The sequence below is a fragment of the Rhinoraja longicauda genome, chromosome 34, assembly GCF_053455715.1.
Source record: "Rhinoraja longicauda isolate Sanriku21f chromosome 34, sRhiLon1.1, whole genome shotgun sequence".
Classification (NCBI taxonomy): Eukaryota; Metazoa; Chordata; class Chondrichthyes; order Rajiformes; family Arhynchobatidae; genus Rhinoraja; species Rhinoraja longicauda.
Genome location: NC_135986.1, coordinates 19787488 through 19802546, shown reverse-complemented (window position 1 = coordinate 19802546; position 15059 = coordinate 19787488). Strand labels below are relative to the sequence as shown.

Sequence of the window (15059 nt, the reverse complement as noted above, 5' to 3'; positions counted from 1 at the left end):
GGCCTAATACGGGACAAGGGCGGTCCCATAAGGGACAAATAAATTTAGGCCCAAAATACAGGATGTCCCGGCTTATACGGGACAGTTGGCAACCCGAGTTCCTTCTCACATGAACCCCTTCTTTAAAACCACATATTGGATGTTCTTAAAACAAAGTGTCTTTTACAACCATGAAGTCAACACCAGAAATTTAATTTGGTGATTACCGCGGGCAGCTTGGTCCAGCTCCTCCCTGCGTTAAACCTGTTGAATTAAATAAAAGTCACCAATGGAGTTCATTTGGAGAGCGGGCGATGAATCTGGAGCGCGACAACATTTCTCCAGGGAGCGGCGATCTTCAGACAGTCTCAGTGACAGACCACAGATGTACGACATCCCCCTATCCGGTCATCAACCCGCAAAGAGTCGGCTAAAGTCCAGGAAAAGCTCCCTCAGCGAAGCTGAACCAAATGCTGAAGCTGATGGTACTAGAGTTGCATTATGGGAAGAGAGACTGGTCAATCTCCCATCAACGACGTCCACGTCCATAAGTGCCAAAGAAGGTCTTCCGCCTGTGGCCAAATCACGCCGGGCTGAATGGAAATGCCTCAACAGACTGAGAGCTGGCACTGGTCTTATCAAAACATATCAGATTATTAAGGGATTGGACACGTTAGAGGCAGGAAACATGTTCCGGATGTTGGGGGAGTCCAGAACCAGGGGCCACACAGTTCAAGAATAAGGGGCAGGCCATTTAGAACGGAGATGAGGGAAAAAAAATTCAGTCAGAGAGTTGTGAATCTGTGGAATTCTCTGCCTCAGAAGGCAGTGGAGGCCAATTCTCTGGATGTTTTCAAGAGAGAGTTAGACAGAGCTCTTAATAATAGCGGAGTCAGGGGGTACGGGGAGAGGGCAGGAACGGGGTACTGATTGTGGATGATCAGCCATGATCACAATGAATGGCGGTGCTGGCTCGAAGGGCCGAATGGCCTAATCCTGCACCTATTGTCTATTGTTATAAAGCCCACGGCCGCCATTGGTGGAGCGGGAGCACGTGGCCGCTGACTGGGTGAGGTCACGTGGGGCTGTGACGTCACCCTTTGTCCCTTATTTGGGAGTGAGGAAGTTGGCAACCATAGGAATGGGGTCAGGATGAGATGCTGTCTCGAGGGCCAGAGTTCCCTGTAACAGTCTCCTCAATGCGGGTGGGGGGGGGGGTGTCAGAGGCTGATCCATCTGCTGGGTAGGCTCATGGGTCGGTCTCCCCCTTCCTGGGTGGTCCCCTTGCTGGGTAGGGAGAAAGAAAATGCAGATGCCAGTTTAAATCGAAGGTAGACACAAAATGCTGGAGTAACTCAGCGGGTCAGGCAGCATCTCGGGAGAGAAGGGATGGGTAACATTTTGGGTCGAGACCCTTCTTCAGACTGATGTCGGGGGGGGGGCAAAGATAGGATGTAGTCGGAGACAGGAAGACTGGTGGGAGAACTGGGAAGGGGGAGGGGATGGAGAGGGAGGGAAAGCAGGGACTATCTGAAGTTGGAGAAGTCAATGTTGATACCGCTGGGGTGTAAGCTTCCCAAGTGAAATATGAGGTGCTGTTCCTCCAATTTGCGCTGGGCCTCACTCTGACAATGGAGGAGGCTCACTCTGGCAATGGAGGAAGGTCAGACTGGGAGTGGGAGGGGGAGTTGAAGTGCTGAGCCACCGGGAGATCAGGTTGGTTAAGGCGGACTGAGCGGAGGTGTTGAGCGAAACGATCGCCGAGCATGCGCTTGGTCTCGTCGATGCAGAGAAGTTGGCATCTGGAACAGCGGATACAGTAGATGGGGTTGGAGGCCCCTTGCTGGGGGTCACGGGTCAGCCTCCCCTGGGGGTCAGGGACAGGTGACCCAGCTTGAGGTCGGGGGTCGATCTCGCTGCTGGGGTCAAATGGCTGTCCTCCGCTTGTTGGGCGGGGTCAGGGGTCAGTCTCTCCCCACTCTTCAGGAGGGTTCAGAGGCCGCTCAGGTGTCCGTCTCCCCTCCCCTCCCCCCGGGCCTCCTCCTACTCGGAGGACAGGAGGCCACGTCGGGCCCCGTCCCCTCCATCACCAGCAGGATGTCGTCCAGGATGGAGGGCCCCAGGTCCAGCTGGAGGGAGAGCATGGAGACGGCGTGGGGCAGCCAGGCCTCGGCTGGGCCGGGGCAGGGGACCGGGCCGGAGGCAGGACCGGGGACGGGGCAGGGGCCAGAAACAGGAACGGGGTTGGGGCCAGTGTTGGGGCAGGGGCCAGAACCAGGGGTGGGTTTGGAGTTGGGGCCAGAAACAGGAACGGGGTTGGGGCCAGTGTTGGGGCAGGGGCCAGAACCAGGGGTGGGTTTGGAGTTGGGGCCAGAAACAGGAACGGGGTTGGGGCCAGTGTTGGGGCAGGGGCCAGAACCAGGGGTGGGTTTGGAGTCAACACCAGGAACGGGGTTGGCGGCAAGTCCAGGGTTGGAGCAGGGGCCAAGTCCAGGGTCGGAGCAGGGGCCAACGTCGGAGCTGGGGCCAAATCCAGGGTCGGAGCAAGGGCCAACGTCGGAGCTGGCGCCAAGGCCAGGGCTGGGGCCCCTCTCGGGCTCCAAGTGCAGCCGAGGTGGTTTCGGGGGGGCCGGCGGGGAGCCGCCCATGGCGGGCAGGGAAATGGCGTTCTTCAGCGACGGGTCCCCCAGCCGGGGCGCCCCCTGTAGGCAGGAGGTCGGTCTCAGCGCCAGCGACGGGTCCAGCCGGCGCGCCCCCTGTAGGCTGGAGGTCCGAGCCAGCGCCGGCGAACGGTCGTCCAGCTGTGTCGCCCCCTGTAGGCCGGAGGTCCGAGCCAGCGCCGGCGACTGGTCCTCCAGCTGTATCGCCCCCTGTAGGCTGGAGGTCCGAGCCAGCGCCGGCGAACGGTGCTCCAAATGTGTTGCCCCCTGCAGGCTGGAGGTCCGGGCCATTGCAGGCGACGGGTCCCCACTCAGTCTCGCCCCCTGCAGGCTGGAGGAGCGGACCAGCGCGGCGGAGGCGCTGGCTTTGGCCCGGGCCGGCCCCGGCAGCAGGTGCAGCTTGCCGCGGAGGAAGGAGAGGTCACCGAAGACGTCGTCGGCGCCGCTACCGATGTGGATGGTGTGGCGGAAGTCACCCAGCGGCGAGCTGATCATGTCCGGCCGCAGCACGTCTCGCAGCCCCTTCCCCTTGCGGGCGGCCCGCTTCAGGAAGGCCGGAGGCTTGGCCGACATCCCTCCCTCTCTCCCTCCCTCCCTCCACGGCCGTCAGCGGGAGGGGAGACCCTGCGGGAAGAATGGAGAGAGTTAAAAGGAGGGGGCGGTGAGGAGGGAGCGCCGCGCTGTGGGAGGGAGGGATGGAGGGGCGCACTGTTGGAAGGAAGGGAGAGAGGGAGGGAGGGAGGGATGGAGGGCCGCATTGTTGGAAGGAAGGGAGAGAGGGAGGGAGGGAGGGAGGGAGCGCCGCGCTGTGGGAGGGAGGGAGGGAGGAAGGGAGGGAGCACCGCACTGTGGGAGGGAGGGAGGGAGGGAGGGAGGGAGGGGGGGGAGGGAGGGAGTTAGGGGCGGTGAGGAGGGAGGGAGGGAGGGATGGTGAGGAGAGAGGGAGGGAGGGAGGAAGGGAGTGCCGCGCTGTGGGAGGGAGGGAGGGAGGGAGAGAGCGCCGTGCTGCGGTTGGGAGGGAGGGAGGGTGGTGAGGAAGTCATAAGTGATAGGAGCAGAACTGGGCCATTCGGCCCATCAAGTCTACTCCGCTACACTATTTCTAATCAAGAATCTTTCCTCTCCCATCGGGGCAAGAGGTACAGAAGTGTGGAGACGCGCACCTCCAGATTCAGGGGCAGTTTCTTCCCGGCTGTTATCAGGCAACTGAACCGTCCTCTCACCAACCAGAGAGCAGTGCTGGACTACTATCTACCTCATTGGAGACCCCCGGACTTTCCTTGATCGGACTTTGCTGGCTTTACCTCGCACTAAATCCTGTATCTGTCCTGTGTACGGCTCGATTGTTGTCTTTGCGCTGACTGGTAGCGTGCAACGAAGGTTTTTCACTGTACCTCGGTACACGTGGCAATAAACTGAACGAAATAATTAACCGCAAAATCTCTTTGACAGTTTGTCAGCTCATTATTCTCAATGCTTTGTGTACGATCTGACCAGTTTCCTGTAAATTAGCTGCCTCTTGCTGCATTACAAATCATCCACATCAAAACAATTTAACTGGCAGCAAATTGAGCTGGGGTTTCCAGAGGTTTGAGGCATGATTTATATAAACAAATCTGTTTTCTATTCAACCACGCTTTTCTGGGCTGGAGAGGGAGGGGGACGCTGTAGTTTTAAGGTGAGAGGGGCAGAGTTTAAAGGAGATGTGTGGGGCAGGTTTGTTTTACACAGAGGGTGGTGGGGGCCTGGAACGGGCTGCCAGGGGTGGTGGTGGAGGCAGAAACGATAGTGGCGCTTGAGAGGCTTTTAGATAGGCACATGGATATGGAGGGTAAAGGGAGAGGAGATTAGTTTAACTTTGCATCATGTAGAAACAAGTAACAAAGCTGGAGTAACTCAACGGGTCAGGCAGCATCTCTGGAGAACATGGATAGATTTAGATTTAGAGATACAGCGCAGAAACAGGCCCTTCGGCCCACTGAGTCCACGCCGCCCAGCGATCCCCGCACACTAACACTATCCTACACACACTAGGGACAATTTTGTCATTTACCCAGTCAATTAACCTACATACCTGTACGTCTTTGGAGTGACGTTTCACAGAGTGCTGGAGTAACTCAGCGGGTCGGGCAGCATCTGTGGAGAACATGGATAGGTGACGTTTCACAGAGTGCTGGAGTAACTCAGCGGGACGGGCAGCATCTCTGGAGAACATGGATAGGAGACGTTTTGGGTTAGGACCTTCTTCAGACTCGAGAGAGGAGAACTGCATCAAAGTAGGCGTACTTTAGACTTTAGTCATACAGCGCGTGAACTTTGGCCCACTGAGTCTTCACCGACCAGCGATCACCCTGTGCACTAGAACTATCCAACACACCAGGGACAATTTACAATTTTACCGAAGCCAATTAACCTACAAACCTGCACTTAGATACATAGATACATGGACAATGGGTGCAGGAGGAGGTCATTCGGCCCCGAGCCAGCACTGTCATTCAATGTGATCCTGGCTGATCATCCACAATCAGTGCCCCGTTCCTGCCTTCTCCCCATACCCCTTGATTCCGCTATCTCCAAGAGCTCTATCTAACTCTCTTTTAAATTCATCCAGTGAGTCGGCCTCCAGTGACACGGTGGTGCAGCGGTAGAGTTGCCGCCTTACAGCGAATGCAGCGCCGGAGACTCAGGTTCAATCCTGACTACGGGCGCCGTCTGTACGGAGTTTGTACGTTCTCCCCGTGACCTGCGTGGGTTTTCTCTGAGATCTTCCGTTTCCTCCCACACTCCAAAGACGTACAGGTTTGTAGGTTAATTGACTGGGTAAATGTTTTTTTTTAATTGTCCCTAGTGGGTGTAGGATAGTGTTAGTGTGCGGGGATCGCTGGGCGGCGCGGACTCGGTGGGCCGAAAGGCCTGTTTCCACGCTGTATCTCTAAAAGCTAAAAAAAAAAAAATGTAATTAAAAAAAAAGCCTTCTGAGGCAGAGAATTCCACAAATTCACAACTGTCTGTATGAAAAAGTTTTTCCTCAACTCCGTTCTAAATGGCTGACCCCTTAGTCTTAAACTGTGACCCCTGGTTCTGGACTCCCCCAACATCGGGAACATGTTTCCTGCCTCTAGCCTGTCCAATCCCCTTAATAATTTTATATGTTTCTATAAGACCCCCTCTCGTCCTTCTAAATTCCAGTGAATACGAGCCCAGCCGACCCATTCTTTCTTCACAAGTCAGTCCCGCCATCCCGGGGAATTAACCCGGGTGAACCTACGCTGCACTCCCTCAATAGCAAGAATGTCCTTCCTCAAATTAGGAATCTTTGGAGTGTGGGAGGAAACCGGAGCACCCGGAGAAAACCCACGCAGGTCACGGGGAGAACGTCCGAACTCCGTAGGTGGTCAGGATGCAACCCGGTTCTCTGGCGCTGTGGGGCAGCAGCTCTACCCGCTGCGCCACAGTGCTGCTTGATGTTGGCTTATCCAGTCTGTTAAACACACACCCGCTGATAGCACGCAAGGGATTTCTTCCTTGAAATGAGGCCACACAAGGGGAGTTCAATGTCCTGTCCACTCCCAGCCAGTGTGCGGGATCCAGCAGTGATTTAATGCAGGCACTCACACAATAGAATATGTTCTATTGGCATGAGTCATGGCTCGGTCAAGGGTGTGAAAATGCACGCAGACTTTGTCCAACTGAGGCTGTGGGGGGTGGGAGGGAACGAGTGTGTAATATCCTGCCCCGCACATCTATATACTAAAACTCTCGTTTGTTCGTTTGTTTGTTCCTGAACTACAGCCAAAATGGTACACGATAGCGCGACAATTTTCGGCCCACCTTACTCACCGCCGTCCCTTTGGTGTTAATGGAAGAAGTTTCATTGAAATCGGTGCTATATTTTTAAAGTTATTCACGTTTTAAAGTTTAAATCTATCTCCTAGGGAGGGAGGGGGGAGGAGAGAGGATAAGGGGGGTGAGGGGGATGGAGTGGGAGTAGGGGAAGGGGAGGGAGAGGGGGGGGGGGCAAGGAGGGGGGGAGAGGGGAAGGTGGGAGGAGAGGGTGCTGCACCAATGCAGGAGAGGTTTGGGCCCAACTTGGTCTAGTTCTCTTTTAAATTCATCCAGTGAATTGGCCTCCACTGCCCTCTGTGGCAGAGAATTCCACAGATTCACAACTCTCTGGGTGAAAAGGTTTCTTCTCACCTCAGTTTTAAATGGCCACCCCTTTATTCTTAGACTGTGTGTGTGGCCCCTGGTTACATCCGGACTACAGGTGCTGCCAGGGGCCACAGTTTAAGAATAAGGGGTGGGCCATTTAGAACAGAGATGAGGAAAAACTTTTTCAGTCAGAGAGTTGTGAATCTGTGGAATTCTCTGCCTCAGAGGGCAGTGGAGGCCAATTCTCTGAATACATTCAAGAGAGAGCTAGATAGAGCTCTTAAGGATAGCGGAGTCAGGGGGTATGGGGAGAAGGCAGGAACGGGGTACTGATTGAGAATGATCAGCCATGATCACATTGAATGACGGTGCTGGCTCGAAGGGCCGAATGGCCTACTCCTGCACCTATTGTCTATTGTCTATTGTATGGAGTTTGTACGTTCCTCCCTTTTCTCCGAGATCTTCGGTTTCCTCCCGCACTCCAAAGACGTACAGGTTTGTAGGTTAATTGGCTTGGTATAAATGTAAAAATCATCCCTAGTGTAGAATACTGTGCAGGGTGATCGATGGTGGGCGTGGACTTGGTGGGCCTGTTTCCACGGGAGATACGCCTGTTTCCGCACTGTATCTCCAAAGTAAACTAATCCAGACTAATAGAAAACTACACCCACGTGGTAGAACCCAGGAACCGCAGATTCTGGTTTACGAACAAAAAAAAAGGCACAAAGTGCTGGAGTAACTCAGCGGGTCAGGCAGTATCTCGAGAGAACATGGATAGGTGGCATTTCGGAATGGGACTCACAACCTTAGGGAGTTCGGCTGTGTCTGTGGTCATGAGGTCATAAGTGATTTTCTTTTAGATTTAGAGACACAGCGCAGAAACAGGCCCTTCGGCCCACCGGGTCCGTGCCGCCCAGCGATCCCCGCACACTAACACTATCCTACACCCACTAGGGACAATTTAAAAAAAAACATTTTGCCCAGCCAATTAACCTACATACCTGTACGTCTTTGGAGTGTGGGAGGAAACCGAAGATCTCGGAGAAAACCCACGCAGGTCACGGGGAGAACGTACAAACTCCGTACAGACGGCGCCCGTAGTCAGGATCGAACCTGAGTCTCCGGCGCTGCATTCGCTGTAAGGCAGCAACTCTACTGCTGCGCCACCGTGCCCATGCCGTGCCGAGCAGAATTAGGCCATTCGGCCCATCGAGTCTACTCCGCCATTTAATCATGGCTAATCTATCTCTCCTAACCCCATTCTCCTGCTTTCTCCCCATAACCCCTGACACCCGCACTAATCAAGAATCTATCAATCTCTGCCTTAAAAATATCCACTGAAATATCCACTGACTTGGCCTCTGCTGATGTAACATCATGTAACGAGGTGTACATCCTAATATAACGTCACCAAAGACAGACCAGACTCCCCACCGTCGACTCCATCTACACTTCACGCTGCCTCAGGAAAAGCAGCCAACATAATCAAAGACTTGTCCTTGTCCCACCCCGGTCTGCCCGCTCCTGTCCGGCAGAAGTAGGGTTGCCAACTGTCCCGTATTAGCTGGGGCATCCCGTATTTTGGGCTAAATTGGTTTGTTCCGTACGGGATCGCCCTTGTCCCGTATTAGGCCCGGGGGGCACTGTAGGCCCGGACACTGTAGGCCCGGACACTGTAGGCCCAGACATTGTCGCCCGGGGGCGGCTGTAGTCCCGGACACTGTAGGCCCGCACACTGTAGGCCCGGACACTGTAGGCCCAGACATTGTAGGCCCGGAGGCCGCTGTAGTCCCGGATAGTGTAGGCCCGGGCGCCGTTGAACGGAGGTTGCTTAGCAACCCGCCTCCCGGCCTAGGCGGCCGCCATTGGTGGAGCGGGAGCACGTGGCCGCTGGCTGGGGAAGGTCAGGTGGGGCGCGGGGCGGTGACGTCACCCTTTGTCTCTTATTTGGGATAGTGGAAGTTGGCAACCCTAGGCAGACGATACAGAAGCTTGAAAGCGCGCACCACCAGACTCAGGAACTGCTTCTTCCCCTCTGTTATCAGGCTTCTGAACGGTCCTTCCATAAGCTAGGGCACGGTCCCATTCACCTCTACCCCATTGCAGACATTGGACTTTGTCTCTGGAACTGGTGCGCTACAATGCTGGGAACTATATTCTGTCTCGGCAAGGCCAGCAGCATAATCAAGGATGAGTCACACCCTGGCCATTCCCTCATCATCCCTCTCCATCCCCGCACACTAACACTATCCTACACACACCAGGGACAATTTACAATCACACCAAGCCAATTAGCCTACAAACCTGTGTGGAAAGATACTGCAGATGATGGTTTAAACCGAAGATGGACACAAAAAGCTGGAGTAACTCGGCGGGACAGGCAGCATCTCTGGAGAGAAGGAATGGGTGACGTTTCGGGTCGAGACCCTCGTACAGAGACACCGAAACGTCACCTATTCCTTCTCTCCAGAGATGCCTTCTGACAATGCTGAGTTACTCCAGCTTTTTGTGTCTACGGGAGCCAAGATCGTTCCGGCAACGGAAGGTTCGTGGCCCCCGACCGCTGGAGGACAAAGAAGGGAAGAGAAGGGAAGAACTTTTATTTTCGCCTTCCATCACAATGAGGAATGTGGAGGAGTCACTGTGGTGGATGTTCATGTTAAAATGCATTTTGTGTGTCCTGTTGCTTTTTATTGGTGATAACTGTATGGCAAATGAGGTTCCTCGTATGTTGCAAAACATACTTGTCGTATGTTGAAAGACTGGAGCGACTGGGCTTGTATACGCTGGAATTTAGAAGGACGAGAGGGGATCTTATTGAAACATATAAGATTATTAAGGGATTGGACACGTTAAGAGGCAGGAAACATGTTCCCGATGTTGGGGGAGTCCATAATCAGGGGCCACACGCAGTTTAAGAATAAGGGGTCGGCCATTTAGAACGGAGATGAGGAAAAACTTTTTCACTCAGAGAGTTGTGAATCTGTGGAATTCTCTGCCTCGGAAGGCAGTGGAGGCCAATTCTCTGAATGCATTCAAGAGAGAGCTAGATAGAGCTCTTAAGGATAGCGGAGTCAGTGGGTATGGGGAGAAGGCAGGAACGGGGTACTGATTGTGGATGATCAGCCATGATCACATTGAATGGCGGTGCTGGCTTGAAGGGCCGAATGGCTGAATTGTCTAATAAAGTATTATTGTGATTGATTGATTGTGTCCATCTTTAGCCTATCTTTAACCTGGGACGTCTTTGGAGTGTGGGGGTGGAAACAAGAGTGGGAAAAACCCGCTGCTCTGTACGGGAATGACAGGCAGAGAAATTCCCTGTGACTGAACAGGGTGGGAACTGTCATTGAGGGCAGTCTGCACTCATGAAATCAGGAGCAGATGTGAGGCAGTCGTGCCTGACAGCCCCTGCCAAGGTTCCCTGGAACTGCCCACACACACACACACACACAGACACACACACACACACACACACACACACACACAGACACACACACACAGACACACACACACACACACACACAGACACACAGACACACACACACACACACAGACACACACACACACACACACACAGACACACACACACACACACACAGACACACACACACACACACACACAGACACACACAGACACACACACACACACACACACACACACACACACACACACACACACACAGACCTGCCTCTCCTCCTCTCCAGACTTGTCTCTCCAGCTTCACATACTTGTCAAAGGTAGTCACTGATGTTGCAATGCAGGAACCCAGGCGGGCGGCTTGGACACAGCGCCAACCGCAGAGATCAGGGAGATTGATTGCGCGTCTCTCCGCTCTGTTGGGCAATAAAAGGTTGGGTCAGGAGCTGTGAGAGTGCGGGGAGGGGAGGAGAGGAGAGGAGGGGATGAGTGGGGAGGGGAGGGGAGGGGAGAGGAGAGGAGGGGAGGAGAGGAGAGGGGAGGGGAGGGGAGGAGAAGGGAGGAGAGGAGAGGAGAGGGGAGGGGAAGGGAGGGGAGGGGAGAAGGGGGGGGGAATCTCCCAGACCTCTGTGGCATCACGGTGGTGCAGCGGGTAGAGTTGCTGCCTCACAGCGCCAGAGACCCCGGGTTCGATCCTGACCATGGGCGCTTGTCCGTACGTTGTTTGTACACTCACCCTGTGGCCCGTGTGGGTTTTCTCCGGGTGCTCCGGTTTCCTCCCGCACTCCAAAGACGCTACAAGGTTGTAGGTCAATTGGCTTTGGGTGAAAAGTTGTAAATTGTCCCCTGGTGTGTGTGGGATAGTGCTAGTGTACGGGGTGATCGCCTGGTCGGCACGGACTCGGTGGGCCGAAGGGCCTGTTTCCCCGCTGTGTCTCTAAACTAAACGTCTCTCTACTAATGGGAGGTAATGACCAATATCTCAGCCCTCTTTAGTTTAGAGATACAGCGCGGAAACAGGCCCTTCGGCCCCACCGGGTCTGTGCCGACCAGCGATCCCCGCACAACATTAACACTGTCCTGTACGCACTAGGGACAATTTACACTTACACCAAGACCTACAAACCCGCACGTCTTTGGAGTGTGGGAGGAAACCGGAGGGCCCGGAGAAAACCCACGCAGGTCACGGGGAGAACGTGCATACAAACTCCGTATAGACAGCACCCGTGGTTGGGATCGAACCCGGGTCTCCGGCGCTGCCTTCGCGACTCTACCGCTGTGCCACCATGACCGCCCCCTGTACCTGTGGTCAGAGGTGTTACCTGTGGTGAGGGCAACTCCCTCTCTGGGGGGGGGGCAGTGAGTGCGACTGCCAAGATTCAGTGCCCCAGTCAGGTGGGACAATCCTCACCAGCTTTACGATCAGACGAGTGGGCTGAGAATCTCATTCAGTTTAGAGTAAGACAATAGCTGGTACAAATCGAAGGTATTTATTGCACACAACGCTGGAGTAACCCAGCAGGTCAGGCAGCATCTCAGGAGAGAAGGAATGGGTGACGTTTCGGGTCGAGAAGTGTCTGAGGAAGGGTCTCGACCCAAAACGTCACCCATTCCTTCCCTCCTGAGATGCTGCCTGACCCGCTGAGTTACTCCAGCATTTTGTGAAATAAATACCTTCATTCGGTTTGGACGTCAGAGATCCAACAGGCCCTTCGGCCCACCGAGTCCGTGCCGACCAGCGATCACTCCCTACACAAGCACTGCCCTACACACACACACACTAGGGTCTATTTACAAATGTTATCAAGCCAATTGCTGGAGATTAGAAGGACGAGGAAGAGGGGGAACTCATTGAAACGATACCGAATTGTGAAAGGCCCGGATAGAGTGGATGTGGAGAGGATGTTTCCACTAGCGGGAGAGTCTAGGACCAGAGGGCACAGCCTCAGAATTAAAGGACGTTCCTTTAGGCTATGAGGAGACATTTGTTTAGTCAGAGGGTGGTGAATCTGTGGGATTCATTGCCACATGAGGCTGTGGAGGCCAAGTCAAAGGATATTTCTAAGGTGGAACAGATTAGTGCGGGTGTCAGGGGTTAAGGGGAGAAGGCAGGAGATTGGGGTTGAGAGGGAGAGATAGATCAGCCACGGTTGAATGGTGGAGTAGATTCGATGGGCCGAATGGCCTAATTCTGCTCCTACAACTCGTGAACGTTAAGTTGTAGGAAGGAACTGCAGCTGCTGGTTTGCTCCGAGGATAGATACAAAATGCTGGAGTAAAATGTTAGATAGAGCTCTAGGGGCTAGCATAATCAAGGGATATGGGGAGAAGGCAGGCACGGGTTACTGATTGTGGATGATCAGCCGTGATCACAATGAATGGCGGTGCGTACAGGCTCGAAGGGCCAAATGGCCTCCTCCTGCACCTATTTTCTATGTTTCTATGGCCCAGAAACGTCACCCATTCCTTCTCTCCAGAGATGCTGCCCATCCCGCTGAGTTCCTCCATCGCTTTCGATGTTTCTATGTAACTCAGCGGGACGGGCAGGTAGAAGGAATGGGTGACCTTTTGGGTCGAGACCCTTGGTCAGATCGGTTACACATTATTTACAGGCGGCACTCTCTGACGGGCAAGAGGATGCAGGTCGTCCTTGTTCACAGTTCCCTCAGTCAGAACTCAGTCTCTCGAAAGCCTCCAGTGTCTGCAGTTTTTTTCCCTGCACTATCATATCATATCATATCATATATATACAGCCGGAAACAGGCCTTTTCGGCCCTCCAAGTCCGTGCCGCCCAGTGATCCCCGTACATTAACACTATCCTACACCTACTAGGGACAATTTTTTTACATTTACCTAGCCAATTAACCTACATACCTGTACACTCTCAGAAGCCTTCTTCTCTCGTGTAAGCGTGTAGGAAAATAACTGCAGATGCTGGTACAAATCGAAGGCATCACATAGAAAAACATAGAAAATAGGTACAGGAGGCCATTCGGCTCTTCGAGCCAGCACCGACATTCATTGTGATCACGGCTGATCGTCCACAATCAGTAACCCTTCTATGATAGGCCTTCTCCCCATATCCCTTGATTCCACTAGCCCCTCGAGCTCTATCTAACTCTCTTTTAAATCCATCCAGTGAACCGGCCTCCGCTGCCCTCTGTGGCAGAGAATTAATTCCACAAATTCACAACTCTCTGGGTGAAAAAAGTTTCTTCTCGCCTCAGTTTTAGATTTTAGATTTAGATTTAGAGATACAGCGCGGAAACAGGCCCTTCGGCCCACCGAGTCCGTGCCGCCCAGCGATCCCCGCACACTAACACTATCCTACACACACCAGGGACAATTTTTACATTTTACCCAGCCAATTAACCGACATACCCTGGGCACGTCTTTGGAGTGTGGGAGGAAACCGAAGATCTCGGAGGAAACCCACGCAGGTCACGCAGGGGAGAACGTACAAACTCCGTACAGACGGCGCCCTTAGTCAGGATCGAACCTGAGTCTCCGGCGCTGCATTCGCTGTAAGGCAGCAACTCTACCGCTGCGCCCTTTTAAACGGCCTCCCCTTTATTCTAAGACTGTGTGTGTGTGACCCCCCCTGGTTTTGGACTCCCCCAACATTGGGAACATTTTCCCTGCCATCCAGCTTGTCCGGTCCTTTAATTGATTTTTGTACGTCAGGCTGCCTGAGTTACTCCAGCATTTTGTGATAGAAACATTCATTGTGATCACGGCTGATCGTCCCCAATCAATAACCCATGCCTGCCTTCTCCCCATATCCTTTGATTCCACTAGCCCCTAGAGCTCTATCTAACTCTCTCTTAAATCCTTCCAGTGATTTGGCTACGACTGCCCTCTGTGGCAGAGAATTCCACAAATTCACAACTCTCTGGGTAAAAAAAGTTTCTTCTCACCTCAGTTTTAAATGGCCTCCCCTTTATTCTAAGACTGTGGCCCCTGGTTCTGGACTCGCCCAACATTGGGAACATTATTCCTACATCTAGCTTGTCCAGTCCTTTTATATTTTAAATGTTTCTATGAGATCCCCCTCTCATCCTTCTAAACTCCAGTGAATACAAGCCTAGTCTTTTTAATCTGATGGCGTTGGATATGAATTGTAAAGGTTCATGAGTGATACCTCCTGCCAGCCTGGTCTGTTTTCAACGCGTTAACCTACCTACCCCAGTTAAGTGAGTCCACTTGCACCGACCGGCCTCTGGTCTTTCACTCCTTCTCCGCCCCAGCTCCAGGGGAGAGCTGAGATAGCGCCGGGTCACGACAGGGAACAGCAACGTACCGGAGTTCTGAGCTTTGGAGACAGACCGGGGAGGGGTCGGGGGGGGGGGGGGGGGAAAGTGTTCCTCAGCAATCACCCAGCTCTTGCAAACTCCTGCCTCTTGAGTTTCCTGTGTGTGTCTGTGACTCGCGTTCTCTGACAAACACTTCCTCTTCACGTCCGTCCCGGCCAACAAAACAGATCAGATTAAACACAAACACAAAAGCACACACTCCCTCCCCTTCAGGTCTGACGGTTAAAAGAAAAACCCAGCCCTAACTGAGCTGGGGCCAGCGGCCAACATCGGGGAGAGATCGGATAGAAAGTTAACCCCCTCCCTCTGTCCCTGCCCTTGGCAGAGTTACAAACATAGGAACACGCAGAAAATAAGTGCAGGAGGAGGCCGTTCGGCCCTTCCGGCCAGCACCGCCATTCATGGGTGCAGGAGGAGGCCATTCGGCCCTTCCAGCCAGCACTGCCATTCATGATGATCAAGGCTGATCATCCAAAATCAGTACCCTGTTCCTGCTTTCTCCCCATAATCCCTTGATTCCTTTAGCCCCAAGA

General features: G+C 53.6%; 1 protein-coding gene across 2 annotated transcripts; it reads right to left on the bottom strand.

Moving 5' to 3' along the window:
- Window positions 1-209: 209 nt before the first annotated feature.
- On the bottom strand, window positions 210-14663 carry LOC144609339 (uncharacterized). Of its 2 annotated transcripts, XM_078427771.1 has the most exons (3): window positions 14398-14663; window positions 10524-10628; window positions 210-3263 (listed from the first exon to the last, which is right to left on the bottom strand). In XM_078427771.1, the coding sequence occupies exon 3, from the start codon at window positions 3210-3212 to the stop codon at window positions 1983-1985; it is 1230 nt and encodes a 409-aa protein (XP_078283897.1). In that variant the 5' UTR covers window positions 3213-3263; window positions 10524-10628; window positions 14398-14663; the 3' UTR covers window positions 210-1982. The 2 variants fall into 2 exon arrangements, with proteins under 2 accessions (XP_078283897.1, XP_078283898.1); XM_078427772.1 differs by lacking the exon at window positions 10524-10628.
- Between the last annotated feature and the right edge of the window lie 396 nt (window positions 14664-15059).

What these genes read in the sequence shown, in the direction of transcription:
- LOC144609339 (XM_078427771.1), bottom strand. Translation starts at nt 3,212, where the DNA reads ATGTCGGCCAAGCCTCCGGCCTTCCTGAAGCGGGCCGCCCGCAAGGGG.